The 24138-nt window shown below is 47.7% G+C and overlaps 1 protein-coding gene across 1 annotated transcript in view; it reads right to left on the reverse strand.

Annotated features, from left to right (window-relative positions):
• Window positions 1–1456: 1456 nt before the first annotated feature.
• The window catches only part of pcdh7a (protocadherin 7a), a 28790-nt gene continuing 6108 nt past the window's right edge, over window positions 1457–24138 (reverse strand). The window contains 6 exon segments of the mRNA XM_062477279.1: window positions 1457–4751; window positions 7116–7317; window positions 21912–22170; window positions 22172–22245; window positions 22247–22657; window positions 22659–22703. Coding sequence (XP_062333263.1) covers window positions 4231–4751; window positions 7116–7317; window positions 21912–22170; window positions 22172–22245; window positions 22247–22657; window positions 22659–22703 — 1512 coding nt within the window. The 3' untranslated portion in view covers window positions 1457–4230.

Raw genomic sequence — 24138 nt, forward strand, 5'->3', positions numbered from 1 at the left:
GGACATCAAAAGGAAGTCTATTGCTGTCACCTGGTGGCATAAACGGTACATTACATGCACGAGTGAGTGTTCTTTGCCAGGTTGTTAGAAGTTAAAGTATTAGCTTTGGTGCCATAGTATACACATTTTGTATTTTCAACATCCACAGGTCAGGACAAATATTATGCAAGCAGTCGCGTTCTTGAGGTACGCCCCCAGTGTGTGGTCTATTCCTGTCGCCCAGTGGTCAAACAAAGTACCACATCCACTGCTGACAAACTTGGCAACTCACACCCAAACAAGGATAAATAGCACTACAGGTAATAGGAAAAATACGGGGGTTTGGGATTTCGGGGTGAACTGTCCCTGTTATGTCTGTACTGTACATTGAGTTCACAGGGTCACATCATATATAGTATAGAATAATTGTCCGGTTGCTATGTATGTTTGGTAACACTTGCTTGTTGATGTCATTGAAGTATATGGTTGAAGAAACACCGAAAAAGATAACTTGAAGAGAACTCTGACTCTCTATATTTATCCTTTCTATTTTTAGAAACGTTCCAGTTTAAATAAATGCAAAGGTTAGTAAACAGAAGCATGATAATGTGGTTACTGTCGCCCCTGTTGGTCATTGGTAATAAATACGAAATCGAGTAATAGGGATACCTCATGTTGCCTCTTCCCCGAGTATAATAAATGTGTAATTCTTAACCTTTGCCACAAGATGGCAGTAATGCTACATCGACAGGTTGGATGTACCTGTGTAGGTAAGATACAGCCTGTGTACCTCTCGCCCTAAGGGTAAAAATGACTCGCCAAAAGTAAAGCATCTTAATTTAAGTTTGAACCCCCAAACTATATTGCATGAAGAAACAACCGTAATTATTCATCACTAAACCTTGTGAATATATGGGTTTTCCCTCTTCAAAGTGTAAAGACTGCATCTAATCAGTGGACACCACTCGTTTTTATAACGACGTGCACTCATGGTTTCCACAAAGAGAGAACTGTATTGTCATCTGCAGCACCTGTATAGTCCCTGTGTCATAAAATCAGCAACACACATAATCTCAATGTATCATTCTGTGTGTATCTTTGTAGTTTTGTTGTGTGATTTTACATAACTGCCAGATTAAAAATGACCATAAGACAGCTTTCATGAAGATGTAAAAAAGGCACTGCTATTCTTTTTTTACACAGGTGATTGGATGAACCATCTGTCTATCTCCGCCTACCACAGGCTAAATTCAACAACGGCCATAGCTGCCAGTAATTCTGGACACAAATTGGTCCAAACCACTGGTTTGGGCTCAAACGGATACTCTTTGAATGGGAGGATCATTTTCAACCCCTACACGGTTGAAAGATTGAACGTGTCTCGTAAATTGCCTTTTAGAATAAGTCAAATTATCTTCCCTCTTAGAGCTTTCCAAATAAAAGACTCAGTAATGACTCGCCACACCAATAATTTCACAGGAGTTTTTTTAATGTCAAAGTCAAATTTATACACGCGTCATCTTCATACCAAACTCATTCGGCAACAACTCCCCCACTTGACACTTCTCATCATAGCAAATGCAATTAGTTAATCAATTACAGGATAGGAGAGCAGAAAAAATACTGATGCCCTATAGAAACTAAGGAGAATTGAGTGAAACAATAAAAAATCTTTTTTTTCTTTCTTTTTTTCAAGTGCAGATTTGAAGACCTTAAGCATGCTTTAGTTATCATTCTGGGATCTCTGCTCTACAGTGATGGGTTAACTTTACACGGCTATTATGCTTGACCAGAACAAGAAGTTGAAAGTAATAAACAGGAAGTGAAACAGTTGAGACTTAAAGCCCCTTGGTTTTTTCATTACAAAAAGTCTGGAGGATGTTGGTCTGTCTGACGTCATACGTTCAATCCATCCCTTATTCTCCTGTTATGCGCTAAAGTGAAGCGTATTCTCATTAAACGTGCAGTATTCCAAAAAAAACTCTCCCTCATCCACACTGGTATCCATGTACACAGTTTCCTGTATGTTTGTTTCAGGGTGTGAGAGTGGTCAGGTCAGACCTGCATTAAAACAGCAGTGTGGAGAATCAGCCCTGCAGAGAACCAAAACCAAGTCTCTCTCCGCAGAACGGCTGAACACAGACCTCGTATGACGCCTCCACGCGTTCATACGCCCAGGAACCAGGAACGACTGTCTTTTTCAGGGATCAAAGGTCAGGGGTCAAAGGTTAAGGATCACAGGGCTGCCTAACCTTTCACAAGTTAGGAGAGAGGAGGGGCAACAGTCTGCATGTGTGTGATTGTGTGGGGGAACATACCAGAACCTCAGCAGGACGGGGCTGATGTCAGGACACCTTTGACCTGAGTGTTGGAGAGTGTCACGGTAAAAGCTGTAGTTGTAATCTCCAGATAGACAGGAACTCATCTTCAACTCCTTTTCCAGCCTGCCCCACCGACAGGGTGTTCTTGAAGGCCTTCTGACTCCATGAACCCAAACCTGTTGTCTTTTTCTCTCATCTTCTTTCTACCATTCAAGCAGTTAAAAGAGTGCTAGTCCATGTCACACTATCGTGACCCTGATCCCCGCCTCTCGGCCCTAACCATGCCTTCACCCCCCCCCCCTCCCACACACACACACACAAATAAAAAACAGCATTTAGGTTTTTGCTCATGCAGAGAAAGAGTCCTTTCTTACAGAAATTTGGTTTTTCTAAGAGACTTATACTTACATTACATTAGTAGGAGGAATATTTTATACTCCGTGACAATGTGCATCATTACATAGATGTTACCTCAAGTTCCCTCTAGAGTGTAGACCCCCCCCCCCCCTCTCCCCACCCCATTGTTCACAGACATAACTATGAGAACAGGAAAAATGTGTCCTCTAATACCGGCCAGGGAAGATAGGATGGAAGCAGGCGAAATGCTACATCTACAATAACTGCATGAGTCTTGTTTAAGCAATGAATGAGAACGCAGGCTACTTTTGTATTTCAGAGTGGGTAGACCTGCATTTGTTTGTTTGCTCTTTGTAAAATAAGTTCATGTGTGTTTAGGTTTGTGTGCGTGGGCCTGTGTGTGTGTGTGTGTGTTGACGTGTGTGTGTGTTTGTGTGGGCTTTAGAGGGTCTATGGTTTCTAAAGTGCATGAACATCCACTGAAACAGGTGAATGAACTCTGCAAAATGATGATGGACAGCGACAGCTACAGAGCCATAAGACTGCCTGCCCCTGGAATAGGTAGAGAACTGGATAGATAGTTAGATAGATAGTTAGATAGATACATAAATATATACAGTCTTGGGCTTGGCCATGGGGACGAAGGGTGCTGAGGGTGCTGCAGCAGCCCCTGCTGACAGCACGAGAATTTAAAATGATATGACTTGAAAATCCACCACCGCGGCACCGCCCCGCAACATTAAGCCCTCCCCAGCACCCCCCTGGTAAAATATGTTCCCGCGGCTATGGTCTCGGGGTGAGAAGGCATAGAGCATTGTGTTTCAGCACTGGTACACTGTGGCACTAATACTATAAACCTTGTATTCCGAACTCCGACTGCTGACACCTGTCAAAATCAATAAAAAAACAAATCCCAATTGTTTTCCGATGTGAAAAATACCTGATTTTTGAACCAGTATTAATTACTCTATCGGTCTGGGTGTTGCAGAGGAAGCAGGTTTTTTGGTAGTCGAAGACCAAGATCCTTCTTGATAGGTTAGAATCTTGTTGTATCCTAAATCCCTGACGAGGGTTACAAGTATAAAAGCGTGTTGGGGTAATGTGTGTTCAGACTGATCTAAGGTCAGATTTGTGTTGGTCCTCCTTTGCTGGAGGTGAAAGTTCAGAGAAGACACAACTGATTCCAGACCAGTCACTTCTGTAAATAATAGAAAAGGTCTTGAGATAAGAAATAGCCCCTCATCAGAGCAGGGACCGACTCTGCTGAAGTCTTGATACATCAGTCGCTTTAGCTGTATATAAATATCAGGCAGCATGACCCCGAAACAATTTTCTTCTTCTTCTTTTTTGGCAAGGAATCAACAACAGTCTTTCTCCCACAGTCGACATCTTCTCTTTTTTAATGTGGATTTTCCTTGCTTTTCTTTTGTCATCTCTGCTGCTGGAGTCTGAACAAAACATGGATTGATCCATTCCTTTCTAGAAATGGGTGTGATGGAAGGGGAGGAGGAAGTGGTGGTGAAACGGGGGGGGGGGGGGTGAGCGCGGGGGGGGGGGGGCACTTTGCCGTCCCTCACAGGTAAACTTCTCTGCGAGACAGCGTGAGGCAGGACGTGGTCTTATACTCTCCTCCCGTGCGTGTCAGCGGTATGACCTCTGGAGGGTTCACCCCCTCGCCACCCTCCTCCGGAGCCTGGCTCCTCCCAAACCCGGCGGAGCTGAACGTGTCGTAGGACGCCGAGGTCATTTTGCGGTTGAGGAGGTTACGGTTGTGATCACCCACGTTGCGGTTCCTGTCTCCGCCGCCCAGGCTGCCCAGAGGATCCCCATTGGCCAGCGCTAACCTGGCTCCTCCCACCACGCCCGGCTCCGAACTGCCCGCGCTGTCACTGTCGCTGTCTTCCTCGTCGCCATGGTGATTGTTGTTTCGGTCGCCCGAAGCGAAAGTGGAGAGGTGCGGGGGGTCGCTGCCGTGGCGAGGGCGTGTCCGTGGCGATGGGCCGATGGGCATCCAGCAGGTGTCCGAGTGTCCAAATTCATCACACTCCCTGGTGCACTGGCCTGTCAGGGTCACATCGGGCAGCTGCCTGGCATCTGGGGGAGAGAGACCACATGAGACCACACTGAACTCCTGCTCTCTAAAACCCAGACTGTTCCAGAGCACTGTTGCCAGGGGCGACAGATTTAAAGGTGAGAAGTCAATTTGACACCTAATGATGTTATCCGTCTGACAGATAGGTCAAACCATCAGAACCTATGAACACAGACGGACTTTAAACACGCGTTCTAGAGGAGTTCGAGACAATTGATTAGGGTTAAGCCCGTCCCCACAGGTTTTGGTCAGGGGCCAATGATGACACCATAGAAGAAGTTACAGCTCTGATGCTTTATGCAAAAAAAGCATTTGCATCCAAAACACCCGTGTCACAAGGGTGTAGGAGACTACAAGGATGATAAATGAAGGATGTTTATGGGTGAGTGCTTGTAGGTGTACCTCCATGTGTGTGTGTGTGTGTGTGTGTGTGTGTGTGTACTTGTACTGCATGTGTGCCTCCATGTGTGTGTGCTTGGACTGCATGTGTGCCTGCATGTGTTTGTGTGTGTGTGTGATGTGTGTGTGTGTGTGCTTGGACTGCATGTGTGTCTGCATGTGTGTGTGTTTGTGTGTGCTTGGACTGCATGTGCGCCTGCATGTGTGTGTGTGTGTGTGTGCTTGGACTGCATGTGTGCCTGCATGTGTGTGTGTGTGCTTGGACTGCATGTGTGCCTGCATGTGTGTGTGTGTGTGTGTGCTTGGACTGCATGTGTGCCTGCATGTGTGTGTGTGTGTGCTTGGACTGCATGTGTGCCTGCATGTGTGTGTGTGTGTGTGCTTGGACTGCATGTGTGCCTGCATGTGTGTGTGTGTGTGTGCTTGGACTGCATGTGTGCCTGCATGTGTGTGTGTGTGCTTGGACTGCATGTGTGCCTGCATGTGTGTGTGTGTGTGTGTGCTTGGACAGCATGTGTGCCTGCATGTGTGTGTGTGTGTGCTTGGACTGCATGTGTGCCTGCATGTGTGTGTGTGTGTGTGCTTGGACTGCATGTGTGCCTGCATGTGTGTGTGTGTGTGTGTGTGCTTGGACTGCATGTGTGCCTGCATGTGTGTGTGTGTGTGTGCTTGGACTGCATGTGTGCCTGCATGTGTGTGTGTGTGTGTGCTTGGACTGCATGTGTGCCTGCATGTGTGTGTGTGTGTGTGTGTGCTTGGACTGCATGTGTGCCTGCATGTGTGTGTGTGTGTGTGCTTGGACTGCATGTGTGCCTGCATGTGTGTGTGTGTGTGTGCTTGGACTGCATGTGTGCCTGCATGTGTGTGTGTGTGTGCTTGGACTGCATGTGTGCCTGCATGTGTGTGTGTGTGTGCTTGGACTGCATGTGTGCCTGCATGTGTGTGTGTGTGTGTGTGCTTGGACTGCATGTGTGCCTGCATGTGTGTGTGTGTGTGCTTGGACTGCATGTGTGAGATGTGTGAGAGGAACTAAAAGAAAAGATTTACCCCCCAAAAATATAAAAAATGGGTTGCTTTATAAAAACTGTGAACTGCAGACAGCACCAGAGGAGCTGTAGCTTGTTTGGTGATGACAGGCTTGGCTCTGTGGAGCGGAACAGTGTGATAGACAGCACAGCCACCAAGGACAACAAGACCTTGACAGAGACAGGCCAACACTGGCTCTGCCACAAACAAAGCATGGAGCAGTGAGGAAAAAATAATCAGTTTCTGCCTCTGTCCTTGAAAGTAGAAACATACAGAGAGAGAGAGAGAGAGAGAGAGAGAGAGAGAGAGAGAGAGAGAGAGAGAGATGTGAAATTATGTCCACTGAAATATGTTTCATTTGAAAAACTGAATAAGAAAATAATCCAGGTAGACAAAGAAACCAGAGTCTCTGTCAAGGACTCAGGGTGGGGGGTTAGAATACCCTCATCACACCTACACTCTGGAAGAAGAGCTCAAGGATTGTGGATTTGGTTAAACTTTATTTTCACTCTGATTTCTAATTAAATGTTGTGAATGTATAGTGTGTGTGTGCGTGTGCTGGTGGCAGTGGAAGTGGTAGTGGTCGGGAGGGGGTAAAATATGTGTCTTTGTGAATGCTTGTGTGCTGTCTGTGTACATTCTCTGAATACTGCACATTCTTGCATGTCTGTGTGTGTGTGTGTGTGTGTTAGAGTTTCCCGTGTCCTCTTGTGTTTGTGATGATGGATCTACCAGGAAACAACACCCTGCTCCAGACAGACTGATAATCCCAAACACAGGCGTATAGAGGCCTTATGTTCCTTCCAGAAATAAAGAGGATTAAGTCAATCATTCGTCAAATCTTTTAAATCTTTGTGTGTGTGTCTGCGTATGTATGTGTGTGGGTATTTGTGAATGTGTGTGACTGTGTGTGTGTGTGTATGTACAGGCGCCATCCTCACCATTCTCTACATGCTCCTCCTCTCCCACACTACCCTCTGGTGTGGTGCGTTCGTACCCCTCCTCCGGTAGCGGAAGCGCCCCCAGCCGCGGCCCCGAAGATCCTTTACTACTCGGGGTCTCGGAGTCCTCCAACCCGCTATCATAGCAACCACCATCCTGGGGCTGACTGGCCACTGAGAAAGTCACCCGCCTTAGGGTCGCCTGTGGAGATGAGGGGAGGGGAGCGGTCGTAGATGTGAGATTATCAATATGGAATTTCTGGGATTATTCATCTGAGATTATTCATCTGAGATTATGGAGAGGACGTAATAATAAAGATACAATATGGGATTATCTGATCAGTGGTGATTAACATATGAGCTGCTTTAGCACGGATCTCAAGAATCAATATCTCATTGACGACAGACCGCATCAGCAAAACCAAATATATATTTTCTTCAACAATTTAAACTATGAACTACAGCATGTATAGTTCTTATTTGTATCAATGCCAATAGTGACCAGCAGGGAGAGCTACTGCAGTATAATATGCATCACAAACCATTCTGTCATTGACACTATCAACATGTCTGCTTGACTGGCTACTTGGTTGAAAACCTTGTTTCAGAGTGAGTTGTCAACAGCATAATGGGCACAGGGACAATGCCAATCCTCACAAGTTATCTGGTCCTGACTTGTCCGTCTTAGACTTGTGTCAAAATGAAACCCATTTCTGAAGTTGATAACACACAAACTCAAGTTAAGCATTTGATTATGGTTTTAATCCATAATTGGTCAGATAATAGTCTATATATGAAGAGCATTGACTCATCCGGGTCTAGATAGACATTTGTCACTTCACAGCATAAAACGATTCTTCCACTGAGCAATAGATAGAGAGAGAGAGACAGAGAGAAAGAGAGAGAGAAGGAGAGAGACAGACAAAAAGAGAGGCAGAGACAGAGAGAGACAAACAGAGGAATAAAGAGAATTAAAGACAGACAGAGTGAGACATAGTGTGTGTATTAGTGTATCACAACAGCTGAATGACTGCATCAGAGCTCAGAGGGATCGATGTGTGCCAGGAAGCAGATTTTTCACAAAACAGCCTCGTATCTCCACACTCCCTCACTTATCTCCTCACACAACACCAACCCTCCAAATGAGACCGCCTTTCAAACAGGCACAGGCACGCCAGAATGACACAAGGGAAGAAACGGAAGACATAGATTAGAACGGGAACCCCCCCCCCCCAGATTATCTGTGTGTGGGGGGGAGGGGCAGGAGTGGATCACTCTGTTTTCCGAGGACAGAGAGATGGAGAGAGGGAGAGAGGGAGAGAGGGAGAGAGGGAGAGAAGGAGAGAGGGAGCAGTACTTAATGAACATGATGGAGGAGTAGGAAGAGATGGAAGGAGAGGAGCAGTGGAATTAATTAGGCGGAGGGGGACATGAATGCGGCTCTCAGATGAAAGAGGGAAGAGAGAGGGAGGGAGGGAGAACGAGAGAGGGGAAGGAGGAGACGTGGAAAGAAATAGCGTGAGGGAGTGAGAGGTAGACAGAGTGAGGGAGAGATGGAGGGAGAGAAACAGAGTCAGGGAGAGAGAGCAGCGTTGAAAGGGCATCATTGGCTCCCAGACTGGGCGCTCACACGAGGCCTGTGGTTAAGCCCACCTCCTGCCTGGGCCCGGACCCCTGACATCAACTCTCCATCACACTTCACCTGTGCTTCCATCTCATTCAATGTATTCAATCCCCCCCATTCTCTCTCTCTTCCTCTATCCCTCTCTCTCACTCTCCCGCTCTGTCTCTCTCCCCCTCTTTCACCCTCTGTTTCGCTCTCTCTACGCCCCCCATCTCTCCCTGTCTCTCTCTCTCCTCTCCTCTCTCTCCCCTCCGCTCTCCATCTCTGCCTTTCTAACCCTCTTGTCATTTGTTTTTCCCAATAGTTCCACCCCCCCCCCCCCCCCAGCCAGCCGGTGTGATGATGTAGTGATCGATGCCCTTGACCTCGTTATGAGTCCCTGTCCTCGTCCCCACCAGCAGCTTTATTGACCCATAACTCCTCTGCACTTTCCTTCCTTCCCTCTCTCTGTTTTCTCTCTCTCTTTCTCTCTCTCTCTCTCTCTCTCTCTCTCTCTCTCTCTCTCTCTCTCTCTCTCAATCTCTCTCTCTCTCTCTCTCTCTCTCTCTCTCTCTCCCCTCCCTCCCATTTACTCTATTTGTCTGTCTCTCAATCAATCTGCTTTGTCTCTTTAGCTCATTCTCATTTACTAACTCGCCAAGGACCCTCTCACTGTGTGTCTGTTTCCTTGTCAGGGTGATTGGTTGCAGTGGGGCATTTAACCAGACAATGCCTCGATAACTATGTATGTGTCAGACTGTAACACACACACACTTGGCCAAGGTCCAGTTCCTATCCCACTGTATGAATGTATGCCTGATGGAAGATTAATTGAGTTTGACGGCCGACATAAAAAAGCTTCACTTTAATCTGCCACGGACCATTACAACTCACCACTGCCTCGAGAGACAGTCATCTAGACTGTGTGTGTGTGTGTGTGTGTGCAGGATTACAGATTTTGAGAGATTACATTATTTCTTCATCGTGATCAGAATATGTGTATCACGCGGGAACACCATTTAGTCCTTATAGTTATGTGTCATTATTAAACAGTGTGTGTAACTGTAAAGTTCAATATGACTACACATTTGGGTCTGTGCATTATGAGTGGGTTTTAATGAAGCATATGTGTGTATGATGGTGTGTTTGTGTGCAGGACAGCCCAAGCATCAAGGTAATTAGTGTGTAAACCTCCACACTGTCGCTTCAAAGAGAATTAACGAGGGCTGGCTAATTAACAGTCTCCATCTTTCCTTGTTACATGAGTCTGCATATTCAACACACTCTCACAGGGTGTACTTGTGTGTGTGTGTGTGTGTAATGTGTGAACGGATTTATGTGAGTGTGTCCTTTTGATTATTTGTGTTTATGCTGCTGTGTGTGAGTGTGTGTGCGTGTGCATGGGTGTGTCAGCATGTAATTATTTTTTGCCAGTCCCTGTGTGTGTGTACATGCATATATTTATCTGTAGCCACACCAGTCTGCATAACAAACAGACAAGAAGCGACTTATGCATAAAACAAGACTTCAAATATTAAAAAAGAAAAATCCCAGCCACATAACCTTAAGACCACTCCCTGTATCACTTACTGTCAACAACTACTGCAGAACCAATTCTGTATCCCAGCAACTACTGCAAACTCACTTCCTGTAACTCAACAAGAACTACAAAAGCACTTCCTGTATCACCACAACATACCGCAAAACCACAGAACAAGCAAGCGAACCGACACACAAACTGATTTCCAATACACAGCAGACTTCCTTCAACTCTTAGGGCTGGTCTCGTTTGTCCTACTATAGAAGCTGTCCCTGTGGGGTCAATGTTTGTGTAGGTGTAGTTGTGTTGTGTAAGAGTTGAGGAGTACTGTGGTATGTGGGGAATGTTGAGCATGTTAAGCACCTCTGCAGACAGGTTCGGACTCAGCTCAGGTGATATGATGCAACCTCGACAGAATCCTGCATCTGTGACATGACAGTTAGTGATCAGTACACACACACACACACACACACACACACACACACACACGCACGCACACACACACACACACACACACATACACACACACAGAGATATACATCCATTAACAGACAGAAAAGCTCATGATTCTGGAGAGTGGGTGTGTGTGTAGAAGTAGGACTACCTCTGCAGTAAAAATAATCATAGCTACACTTCTCTTTCAACCCTCCTTAATCTCTTCACTTGTTCCATCTGCTTCTCTTCCACTCTGGTCGTTTCCTCTTTCTCTCCATCTCTCCCGTTCACCCACATCCGTCTATGTCTAACTCTATTGTCTATTTCCCTCCCTAGAGACATGCCATGTGCCAGCCTGTCTCAAGTCCTCCACCATCATCCCTGTGCCCAAAAAGCCAAGGCCAACAGGACTCAATGACTACAGACCCATCGCCCTGACCTCTGTGGTTATGAAGTATTTTGAGCGCCTTGTGCTGGCACACCTCAAATCCATCACCGACCCTTTCCTGGACCCACTGCAGTTTGTCTACAGAGCCAACAGATCTGTGGATGATGCCGTTAACATGGCCCTCCACTTCACCCTACAGCACCTGGACTCCCCAGCATCCTACGCCAGGATCCTGTTTGTGGATTTCAGCTCTGCCTTCAACACCATCATCCCCACCCTGCTTCAGGACAAGCTCTCCCAGCTGAACGTGCCCGACTCCACCTGCAGGTGGATCACAGACTTCCTGTCTGACAGGAAGCAGTGCGTTAAGCTGGGAACACAAGTCTCTGACTCCCGGTCCATCAGCACCGGATCTCCTCAGGGCTGTGTCCTTTCCCCTCTGCTCTTCTCCCTGTACACCAACAGTTTCACCTCCAGTCATCCGTCTGTCAAACTTCTGAAGTTTGCGGACGACACCACCCTCATTGGGCTCATCTCTGACGGGGACGAGTCTGATTATAGGTGGGAAGCTGACAACCTGGTGACTTGGTGCAGCCAGAACAACTTAGAGCTCAATGCTCTTAAGACAGTGGAGATGGTCGTGGACTTCAGGAAGAATACAGCCCCACTCACCCCCATCACCCTGTGCGACTCCCCAGTCAACACTGTGGAGTCCTTCCGCTTCCTGGGCACCATCCTCTCCCAGGACCTCAAGTGGGATCTGAACATCAGCTCCCTCACCAAGAAAGCACAACAGAGGATGTACTTCCTACGGCAGCTGAAGAAATTCAACCTGCTAAAGACAATGATGGTGCACTTCTACACAGCCATCATTGAGTCCATCCTCACCTCTTCCATCACCAACTGGTACGCTGCTGCCACTGCCAAGGACAAGAACAGACTGCAGAGTATCATCCGCACTGCTGAGAAGGTGATCGGCTGCAATCTGCCTACCCTCGAGGACCTGCACACCTCGAGGACCCTGAGGCGAGCGAGGAAGATTGTGGCCGACCCCTCCCACCGCCACTCCCTGTTCCAGCTACTCCCCTCTGGCAGAAGGCTGCGTTCCATCAGGACCAAAACCTCACGCCATAAGAACAGTTTCTTTCCATCTGCTACTGGCCTCTTCAACAAGGCCAAGGACTCCCATTGACATTCATTCATTAATTAACCCATTATCTGATTGCACTTTTGCACTATGTTGACAACTCATGCTGCTCATTTTTATTCTTATTCTTATTTTTATATATATTTTACTTTATATTTAAATTGTTTTATTCTTAGATTGTTTAATTCTTAGAAATAGTTAAACTTCTGTACCTTTACTTAATTTACGATTCGTATATGTTTAGTGTTTGCACCTCCCTGCCACAGTAAATTCCGTGTTTGTATAACATACATGGCGAATAAACCGAATTCTGATTCTGATTTCTTATACCCCCTCCCTCCCTCCCTCTGCCTCCCCCTCCCCCCCCCCCCCTGTCTGTCCTTTCCTTACTCCCCCTTACTCTCCCCTACCTCCCTCCCTCCAGGAGCAGGTAGAAAAGAGAGCTTCTCAGCAATATCTGACTATCAGGCCTCTGTGGGAGGAATACCAATCACTATGCTGCACTGCAGAGAGGGAGGGAGGGAGGGAGGGAGGGAGGGAGGGAGGGAGGGAGGGAGGGAGGGAGGGAGGGAGGGAGGGAGAAATGGGGGGGGAGGACTGGAAGTGCAAGAGACATGGTTTGGAAAGATGGGAAGAGTTGAATGAATTACCTAATAAAGAAGAAGAAAGACAAAGAGGGGAGACTGGATGAGGAAGAAGAGAGAGAAAGAAGGTAGTGACACTCGCACACACGCAGAGCTTGTACTACAATTGCCCCCCTAACAGGCAGAGCGGGAGGAGAGTGTCGGAGCAGGAGAGAACATTAAATGCAGCAGAGAGGTCATCTGATCAGCCCTGTGCTGTGCCAATACTGCTGCAGTGTGCACAGCGCCCCACTGTGGACCACACAGGAAGGACAGCACACAGAACACAGCACTGGTGACCAGCCAGGATCACAGAAGCAGCCACGCCGGCTGGAACTCTAGAAAGATGCAGCAGAGGGTTGGTCTGTATGAGTACGACCATATTGTTGTTTGCTTGTAGAGTTGATGTGGGTGCCCTGAATACATTTGGAAAGGATTGACTTTCAGTTGAGCTTGCAACAATCTCAAGAACAATAGCAGTGTGTGTGTGTGTGCGTGTGTGTGTGGGGGTGTGTGTGTGTGTCCATAATAAGAAGCTCTTTGACAGCTTTATCCTATTGAGTCATATTGTCCCACTGTATGGAGAGACAACAGGGGATAGTGAGAGGGGCTTTACAGGATAAATACCCCTGGTTCAGATTAACTGCTTTTGTGTGTGTGTGTGTGTGTGTATTATTTAAAGCGTTCCACTGTCAGTCTCCAAAACAGTCATCTCCTCGGGTCACCATGACAGTGGTCATTGTGGAGAATGACACAAACAGGATGGTGGATTTACAACCACCCCACTGTGTGTGCGTGAGAGACGACATGCATATGTATGTCGGCCATCAGAATCGCATTCATTATTGGGTCAAAGTGTGTGCGTGTGTGCGTGAGGAACTCGTAGTTGCGTGGTTCAGGCCTATTGTTCATTGAGAAAGGCTGGTAAAGAGAACAGTGATATCTCTGTAAGGCCACTATATAAAAGAGAATAGGGATGTCTAGATAGAGTGGTAGGAAACTCCCTCACACACACACACACACACACGCTTGTGCATGCGCACGCACATAAACACACGCACACACACACTCCCTGTAGAGAGTGATTAGAGCTGATGCTGTGAACAATAGACTGAGTCAATAAAGGACCAGAGAAACATCCGGAGACCAGAGCAAGGTCTCTATCCCTCCTCCCTCCCCCCCCACCCCTTGTCTCATGATCCTTCCCTCTCTATCCCACTATCCCTGCCTCCCTCTCATTCTCCCTACCTCTATCCCTCTCTCTCACTATCCCTCCACCACTGCCTTTCTTCCTACCGTTCTCTCACTATCCCCCTATCTCTCTCTCTCCCTCTCCCCCCCCGTCTCTTTTTCTCTCTACTTCCATCCATCCCTTTACCTTCTCCCCGTTTCTCCTTCTCTATCTCCCTCTTTCTCTCTCTTCCCTGTTCTCCCTGTCTCTTCCTCCCGTTTACAGTAAATACTCTGACTGGCTAAGCCAACAGTAGCTGACTATGAAATACCAGAACATGTTCAAATCCATCGTGTCATTTTAGAATTAGCGTCACTCACTATTAGAGGTTAAAGATTGTGCTGCTAGTGATTAATTCACACACACATGCACACACACGCACACACATTTGTGTCACAGTCATACTGAATCATCCACGCACACATACGATCCCACACGGGCTGAATGGAGTGGGTGGGTGAGTTAATATGTCTGTTTCACTTGTGTGTGTGTGTGTGTGTGGAACCCTATTGCAGCCCTGTCACCCCTGTGACAGACACAGTGCCACAGAAACGTCTCGGGGCCGACCCTGGTTGCCGTGACAATGGCCTCAGTGTTTGTGAGTGACAGAGAGAACCTCGGGGATACAGAGGGGGCCTTATATTGGGACACACAGACACACACACACACACACAAGGAGGACACTGTCCGCTTTCTCTTCTCCACAGCTCGTTCTCTTTCTCTCGCTCCCTGACACACCAAGGCTCAATCATTCTCACACTTCTCATCAGCTTTGACGCAGAGGAACACATAAAAACAACTTCTCTCTCTTTCTCCATCTTTCCCTTTCTTGGTCTCTCACTTTCGCTCTTTCTCTTTCTTTCTTTCTTTCTTTCTTTCTCTGTCTCTCTCTCTCTCTCTCTCTCTCTCTCTCTCTCTCTCTCTCTCTCTCTCTCTCTCTCTCTCTCTCTCTCTCTCTCTCTCTCTCTCTCTCTCTCTCTCTACTTCTCTATATAGTCCTGTATAATAAATATGATTGTCATTTTCTTTGAGCCATAAAGTATGCTGATATGCAAACAGACTATTCATAGGAGTGTCTGTGTGTGTGTGCATGTGTGTGTGGTGTGTTTGTGTGTGCCTCGACAGTGCTTTACACCAGAGACAGAGAGCAGAGCCATTCAGCATAGAGCTAATGAGAAAGAAGACTTTTTCCTCAACTGCTGCAGTACACACACACACACAGACACGCACACACACACCCACACACAGACATGCACACACATGCCACACTACTTTTTGTATCACGATTGGAGACCATTCAAATCTAAATGTACACTAATGGGACAAACTGGGACAAATATGGATTATGACATATTTCTGTAACACACAAACACACACACACAAGCACACACACAGTCTGTGCACACACACACACACACTCAGGCATAATCAAAGCCTCCACTCTCTAAAATCAACGAAAGCTTTCATGTCTACATACAGTAACACAGAGACCAAAGCTCATTCATGCTTTCCAGAACACTGCTGTACGGAAATGAGTGTGTGTTTGTGTGTAAACATTACATATTAGGCATAAGCATGAATGGGATTGACCCTGTGATCTTCTCTAACAGATCATGAACGTGTCTGCTTAGGTGCATGTGTGTTTATGTGTGGCTGTGTGTGTGTGTATATGTGTGTTTGCATGTTTGACTGATGTTTATGTGTGTGTGTGTTTCCTCCTCAGATTGCTTGCTCAGATCTAAGCTTTCTTGTATCCGACCAATAAGATTCCGTCCTTTCATCCCCAAGGAAACCTGTTTGTGGCCCTAATTGGTAGTTTGATTTGCATGACTTTGATTTAAGTCTGGTGTGTGTTTTTTTTTGTGTGTGTGTGTTTGTTGAGGGACCTGGTAGTTAGAGATGTTGTTATTTATGAGAGTTATTGTTATTTATTTAGTGAGTTATGCCTCATTTCTTTGGTGTTTGTGTTTATTTGACTGTGTTTGTGTAACGAGCGGTGTCAGACAGAGTTTAGCTAGTTTAGGCTGTACGGTAGATAATATTAGAGTGTATGGACCGGGTCAAGTCTATTTTAATACATCTCTCTTGGAGTGCCAGAGGCGCTGTGGGACAAGGTCTCTTCAAGCTAGCGAATCCCCACCTGTGTGTGTGTGTGTGTGTGTGCGAGTGTGTGTGTGTGTGTGTGTGTGTGCGAGTGTGTGTGTGGGGGAGAGCCTCTCTTATCTAGTCCTTTCCTCTCCAATAGACATGCACAAGCAAGTGTGGAGGAGTAAAGATCAAGATACACACACACACACACACACGGATGGATCCTTGATATGGTATGGTAAAAAGCTGCAGGCATAGGCCTGCCCACTCATATTTATATAACTGTTAGATAGGGCAGGTAGAATACCACACACACAGACACACACACACACACACACACAGACACACACATGCACACACACATGCCTCAGGGAACCCAGGTTCTCTGCACTGGCTTTCTCTACAGAGTGAAGCAAACTCTTTATCCATCTTCCTTCCGAACTGTACTCTCATCCCTCTCTCTCTCCCTCTCTCTCTCTTTCTGTCATGCTGCACTAACAACATCTCTGCCCCTCCCCCTCCTACTCCTCCCCCCTCCCCCTCCTCCTCTTTCACCTCTTCAGCCTGAGCTACAGGCGCCAGCCAGGAATTCTTCTCATCTCTCACTTCCCCCGTTTCTCCATCTCTCTATTTATCTCTCCACCACAAACAACTCTCAAACAGATGGCAGCATGGAGCCCTGAGCAACAACAGTGGCTTCAGAATTCAGGGGGAAAAAAAATTATTTAAAAAAAGATAGACCAATAAAAAAATTATAACAACCGATATCCGGTAAAAAAAAAACGCTCCCAGTTTGTCCTGCAGCAAATCCCATAGACCTCATAGTTCTCTACTGTGCACACCCCACATTCTTACGTAACCATGAAGCAGTCTGTAGACGACGGATGGAGCCCCAGTCGACAGGGGTCACAGTGCTGGTGGCTTGAAAGAGACAGGTCAACGTATGTGTACGGACAGGACAGAGCGCATCCGGATCATGCTCCTTTGTGTGGACAGAAAGAGAGGAACAAGAACACAGAGACGGGGAGAGAGTGCAAGACAGAGAGCGAAAGAGAGAGGCGGAGGGAAAGAAAGAGAGAGGGAGAGTAGAGAGACGGAGAGAGAAAGAGAGAAAGAGAAAGACAGACAGTCAGAGAGAGACTCTTTTGTCTGAAGGTATTAGAGTAAATTGTCAAGCCTGTCATTGGACATTAAGATAGTGCTGGAAGGCAGATAAGGAGATTCATGGCTGGACAATAGCAAGCACTTAGCTTTCAAAGACAACCTAGAGCCCACACACTGATACAGAGAACAGCAAGACGTCCTGTGTACAAGTGTGTGTGTGTGTTAGATCAAGGAACAACGAAAGGAACATTTCACATTGTAGACCCGTGTCATCACATTCTTCAACATTGGTGTAGTGAGGGTGTGTGTACCCAATTATGTGTGTGCAATTACAGCACATAAGATTACGCATTTGTGCACGGGTCTATGTGTGTGTGTGTGTGTGTGGGCATAGGTGTGCGCGCTGTGGCTTGTCCAAATGTGTGGGGAATGAAATACTCTGCATTCCACCACGTTCAGACACTGAGACAGAGACACAGACAAGCACTGTAACTGAAGCTTCACTGCTCTGAAACATTAGAGAGAGAGGGAGGGAGGTGGAAGGAGAGATAGAAACAGAGAGAGAGAGAGAGGGAGGGAGGGAAGTGGAAAGAGAGAGAGAGACAGAGAGGGAGGGAGATGGAGGGGGGGAGAAAGAGAGAGAGGGAGGTGGAAAGAGGGATAGAGAGAGAAAGAGAGAGAGAGAGAGGGGGGGGGAGGGAGGGAGATGGAGGGAGAAAGAGAGAGGGAGGGAGCGAGGTATAAGGAGAGAGAGTCCGAGAAAGATGGGACATCCTATCAGATTCCAAGAGGTTTGACCTTGTTATTTGGTGTGAATGGAAACAAACAAGCCTCTTCCTCTCTCTCCCTCTGTTCCTCCCCCTTTCGTTCCCTCTCCCTTTGTCACTTCCCAGCCTTTATTCTCTCTCCCTCATTACCACCCCCCCCCTCTCTCAGACCCTCTAAAATCCCTCTCTCTATCCTTTATGTAAGTCTCTCTCTCCCCCCCTTCCCATCACTGACACATATTCAAGAGCATGTCCACATAAAAGCTTTCATAGCCAATGTCCACCAGAAAATCAATATCTCTTTACAGTAAAAACACAGAGTAGGCATTACTAACACAACTGCCCCACAACGCGCATGGACACACACTTACACACACATGCACATACAGGTACACACACACGTGCACACACACACACACTTCATCCCCATCTCCAGGTGAAGGAGTAGATCGGTTTTCAGTCTGTCAATGAGACAGACTGAAACGTCTGATCCTCAGGTTTGGTTACCTACCCTCTTGACCCTGTTTAAAGTCCCCCCCCCCTCCCCCCGTCCTCACCTCATTCTCTTCACCCTCCTCACCCCTGTCAAGTTTGACCTGCGCGTCCCGCTCAGGTAAGGGTAAAGGTGATTTACTGTGTGTGTGTGTGTGTTCTAATGAATTTTCCTTTGTAGGAATATAGCATTAGTGTGTGTACTGTATGTGTGTGTTGGTGTGTGTGTGTGTGTTTGATTCGGCATCATTCATTTGCGACAGATGCTCATCATATTTAATCCTCAGGGATTTCCTTGAAATGAAAAAGTTGCTTTTCATCGTAATTCTCTGCTCTCTGTCTAAGTCTGCGCTTGTGTCTCCATACAGTCCAATCAGCAGAACAACACAGCAGAGATTACATTTACATTTAGTCATTTAGCAGACGCTCTTATCCAGAGCGACTTACAGTAAGTACAGGGACATTCCCCCCGAGGCAAGTAGGGTGAAGTGCCTTGCCCAAGGACACAACGTCATTTGGCACAGCCAGGAATCGAACTGGCAACCTTCTGATTACTGGCCCGATTCCCTCACCGCTCAGCCACCTGACTCCAGAGATGAAGCCCACTGGCGTCCACTGTCGTCCCCACAACCCCTCCCTGCTCGGTCAAAGCCTCCACCTGCCAGGGTTGGAGCTGACCTTCACACTGCTTACTGCACAGGAGCTCTGACATAAGCAAAACAGCACAGTCAAGTCTGACCTGCATCGCCATCTTGGCCTTGTTAACTGCCATTGATTGGCCCATTGTGTGTGTGGTTTGTGTGTGTGTGTGTGTGTGTGCCAGCTTGTGTGTATGTGTGTGTGCACTGGCAGGCATTGACTTATTCTGCTCGAGCGATGGCCTTGGTCCAGTTCGATTCAGTCTTTGTGGCCCCACGCATGCTCACACACACATTAACACACAAACAGCACGAGAAAGTGCTCACTACGGTAAAAGAAAGTCTCACTAGTGAAAATGCTGAGTTGTTCTTTCTCAGAGGTTGGTGAAGTGAGAGAGAGACAGAAAGAGAGAGACAGAAAGAGAGAGAGAAAGAGAGAGATATAAAGAGAGAGATAGAAAGAGAGAGAGAGAAAAAGAGAGATAGAAAGAGAGAAAAAGAGAAAGAGATTAAAGAAGAAAGATATGGAAAAAGAAACACAAAAATGTGAGTTGCAGGTAAAGGTCAGGTCTTGCTTGACAGAGAAAGAGAGAGAAGTCAGTCTTTCTATATTAAATGTGATCGGTAGCACAGGTTCTGGAGGATTCCCTGATGTACTAATAACCCACATCCCTGCACAGCCCTCCCACTCTGGCTAACACCCAAACTAGCCCTTGATCCCTCCCTCCCCCCTTCACCTTCTCTCTAGCTCCATCTCACATCTCTCTCCCTCTCCATGCCCAGTTTCCCCCATCAGCTTTCTCTCCCTGTCCCCCATCATCTCCATGTCCATTTTTACCCCCCAGCCCCCCGCTCTCTCTCTGTAAACCTCTCTCTGTGTCTCCTTAACCCCCTCCCCCTAACTGTGTCCATTTATCCATGTCTCCACCCCCCCCCCCCCCGGCCCCTTCCCCATCGCTGTTATATTACATCTGTGTAACTGGGCAGGATTTATGTTATTATTTTCTGGCTTTAGATGTTTTGAGCTTCCAATGACCCAATAAAGCAAATTCTAAATAACCCACCCAATAAAGCAAATTCTAAATAACCCCTGCCTCATACTCTGTCTCTCTCTCCCTCTATATATTCAACCTCTACAGGATTTTTACCTCTTAAAAATGCTCAAATACCCCAAATGACCCTGTCCCTGACATAGAGACACCCATACCCATACAGCGACACGCTCCACCAAATCCTCAAACTGAAACCCAAATACACACTCTATGGAATCTATGTCTCTTGAAGTTATGGGAGGGGTCATATTATGTGGCTGTAGGGAAGTTAATTACCCCCCTCTAATCAATAATTCATTAGCTGTCAGTGTGTGGTGTGTGTGAGTGTGTGTGAGAGAAAAAATGTGCGTGAACACCAAACTCCACCAGTAAGCATTTTCTTTCCCTGAGAACGGCAGATTAAGAGGATTGACTCCATAATGGATTAACCTCTAGTGTATGAGTGTGTGTGCGTGCATGCGTGTGTGTGTGTGTGAGTATGTGTATAGGTGTATGTGTGTGTGTGTTCAGAAGGATCAGAGAGCTCATGTATGAATTGATTAGCCTAAGAAGCTCTTCTCATCCCTTTAAAATGGCTGCATCAGCAGTTTTTCGCAAGTAGAGGACAACTAAATGTGGAACTGTCTGTCAAGGAAATGAGAGACCAGCCCTTAAAGAGGGTTCGCTGTCAATCAAACGTCACTTACAAGGAGTACTCCTCATGGACCGGGGACACCCTGCTGTACCACACGCCGTGTCTCTGTGTTTTTGTGTGTTCGTCGATGTCCCTCAGCAGGTCCTGTGAGCTTAAAGTGACCACCCAGCTAAGCGTCAGCTTCCATTATCGCTGCATTTGATGTTTGTGTTTGTGAGGGAAACAAGAATGACATGGCCAATATGATGGAGGGAACGCGGTGAAAAGCAAAAATTGACCAATTACACAGCTGTGGCCAAGTCTCACTCTGTAACTACCCTTCTGTGGATCTCTCTGGGGGTTCACACATGCACGTCATACACACACACACACATGTGGGTTGTTCTGTGTGAAACTAACTGTGCCAAGCAGTTAAGCAGTAAGCCTTGATAAATGGAGACTGCTGTTCGACACGAAACACACACTCGCAGACAGCAGAGACCGTCACAGTGCTCAAGGCTTAAGACGCGCACATGCGCACACCACGCACACACACACACTGACAGCTATTTTCCTGCAATAAAATCATCGCCAGACATCACCTGAGGAGTGTGTGCTTTGCAACTGTGAGACAGAGGATAGAGCAGTTACAGAAAGAGAGAGAGAGAGAGAGAGAGAGAGAGAGAGAGAGAGAGAGAGAGAGAGAGAGAGAGAAGAGAGAGAGAGAGAGAGAGAGAGAAAGAGAGAGAGGGATAGAGAGGAAGGAGAGGGCACCGTCAGAGAGAAAAAGAGATAGGGAGATGGAGAGAAGAAGGGAGGAGGGCTTTGGAGAGAAGAGAGAGAGAGACAGAGAGTCAGAGAGAGAGACAGAGAGAGAGAGAGAGAGAGAGAGAGAGAGAGAGAGAGAAGAGAGAGAGAGAGAGAGAGAGAGAGAGAGAGAGAGGAGAGAGAGAGAGAGAGAGAGGACGATGGATCAGAACAGTACTGTCAGATAGTTAAAGAAGAAAGAAAGAAAGAAATATCAAAAGAAAATTGTGACAGACAGACAAACAATCAACACCCAGTCATCTCCTACCTGTTTGTTGTATTTGTTGCCGGTCTGACAGCCGTAGTCGGAGCACTGGTCCGAGCCCAGAGACATCGCGTCAGCGTTGCCACTCCCCCCACTGCTGCTGCTCCCCCCCGGACCCCCCCCGGACCCCCCGGACCCCCCACTCCCCACGAAGGTGTTGGAAGGGGGCAGTTCCTGCACCGCCTGGTGCTTCTTCCCCTCAGCCGGGGGCGAGTGAGGCTGCAGGTGGACCGCGGGGAGGGGCGAGCTCGACTTGTAATGCTGCCAGGTCGGGGCTGGACTGGTGGCGTCGTCCGCCGGTCGTCATGCGGGGGCTGCCGGGGTCTCCGTCCATGGCCGCAGTACCTGGCCGCCAGGCGCTCGCTGGCGCTGCTCGTGTCTTCCTCCTCGTCCTCCTCGTTGCCGTGGCGCCGCAGGCCGTTGACGGTCATGATGCCGCTGTAGAGCGCGCACTCCGTCTTCCCGCCCCCTCCGCCGGCGGCGCCGTTGCGTTTGTCCTTGCGGGGCTTCCGTCCGCGGTCGCCTCGGTCCGAGCCTCGTCCCGCGGCGGGCTGGTGAGCGGGCTGCGGGCTGAAGAAGTCCTCCTCCGGCTCCTTCTTCCCGGCCTCGTAGCCGTTCTTTCCCTGGGCGCCACATTGGCGAGCCGTGACCACCAGGAGGATCACCAGGATGACAGCGGCGGCGCCCGCCAGCACCCCGATGGCCACGCTGAGGCGCTGTTTCCCGAGCGCGCGGTCATTGTCGGGGTCCTCCTGCGATGTCCAAGGACAAGGGGGCTGCCAGGCTACGAGCCACCTGAAGGGGGAAGGGGGCATCATCACCATCATCATCACTGTCATCACTTTCATCATGACCATCACACCGTCACTTGCATCACAACCAATAGGATCCATGAAAACAGGGCAGGTCTCGGTGAAAGAGTGGGTGTTAGCAGGGCTGTGAAGCAAGCAGGAGCACGGCTAATGGAAGCCTAATGATAAACAACCACAGCTATTGAACGAGGGATCCTGTGGTGTATGTGGGACCCCCATAGAGAGACAGGGAGAAAGACCAGACACACACTGATGGGTTATACTAGCCAGTGTGTCTGTGTGAGTGTGTGTGTGTGTGTGTGTGTGTGTTCAGTGATAACCATCTGTGTTAGTGTGTGCGTGTGTGCCCACACTAACTGGCACACACACTAACTGGCACACACACTAAATAATATAACCTATTATTTGTGTGTACAGTCTCTCTCTCTCTCTCGCTCTCTCTCTCTCTCTATGAGGGACCGTGGGACCCATTTAGAACACAGTGTCCTTGTTTTAACACACACACATGATCATATACTCTCTAGAGGATGGACATGCCATAGGGACACTATAGATTCTTTAAAGACAGTTAGTGTTGACCCAGTTGTTTGTTTAGGTTAGTGTTTGTCCTTGTTGTTTATGTTTGTGTCTGACATGTGGCAAAATGTTAATAACCTGATGTCAATCATCAAATTCAATTGAAATCTGAACTGAAGTGACATTTGAGGGGAGGTGGACAGGATTGGCCCTGGTGAGGAAAGGGTTAAGGCAGTGCTGTCCTCCACCAGACCGGGCCATGAACATTAGCGCAGACGTAACGAGAAAGTGGGTTAGGCCACAACAACAGAGGCATGCTGCCATAACTGGTGGTTCCATCTCCCAGCAGGGGGTTGTGGGTAGGAGCCCAAGGAGCCGGAGGGGACAGAACAGGCCTCTCCAGGATAGGGGTCAGACATCACAAAATGGATAATCAATGGACAGCCACGCGATGAGGGAGAGGCCATTATGTTCTTCTCTCTCTCTCTCTCTCTCTCTCTCTCTCTCTCTCTCTCTCTCTCTCTCTCTCTCTCTCTCTCTCTCTCTCTCTCTCTCTCTCACACACACACACACACACACACGCGGGGGCAAATGCGTGCATGAAGGCACACGGAAAGTTGCCTTTGCCTCTATCTCTCTTTCACTCACGCACACAGTGTGCCTGCCTGAGAGGAAGACTGCTCGTTCTGCCTTGCTAGGACACGTCTATTAGACTGTCATGGCAGGGGAATTCAATCATCATATCATACCACACCATATGAAAGGCACCAATGAACTATTGAGAATGTGTCTGAGAGTGAGTAAGAGACGGAGAGGGAGGGAGGGAGGGAGAGAGAGAGAGAGAGAGAGAGAGAGAGAGAGAGAGAGAGAGAGAGAGAGAGAGAGAGAGAGAGAGAGAGAGA

Source organism: Osmerus eperlanus, chromosome 14 (assembly GCF_963692335.1).
Source record: "Osmerus eperlanus chromosome 14, fOsmEpe2.1, whole genome shotgun sequence".
In the NCBI taxonomy this organism is placed as follows: domain Eukaryota; kingdom Metazoa; phylum Chordata; class Actinopteri; order Osmeriformes; family Osmeridae; genus Osmerus; species Osmerus eperlanus.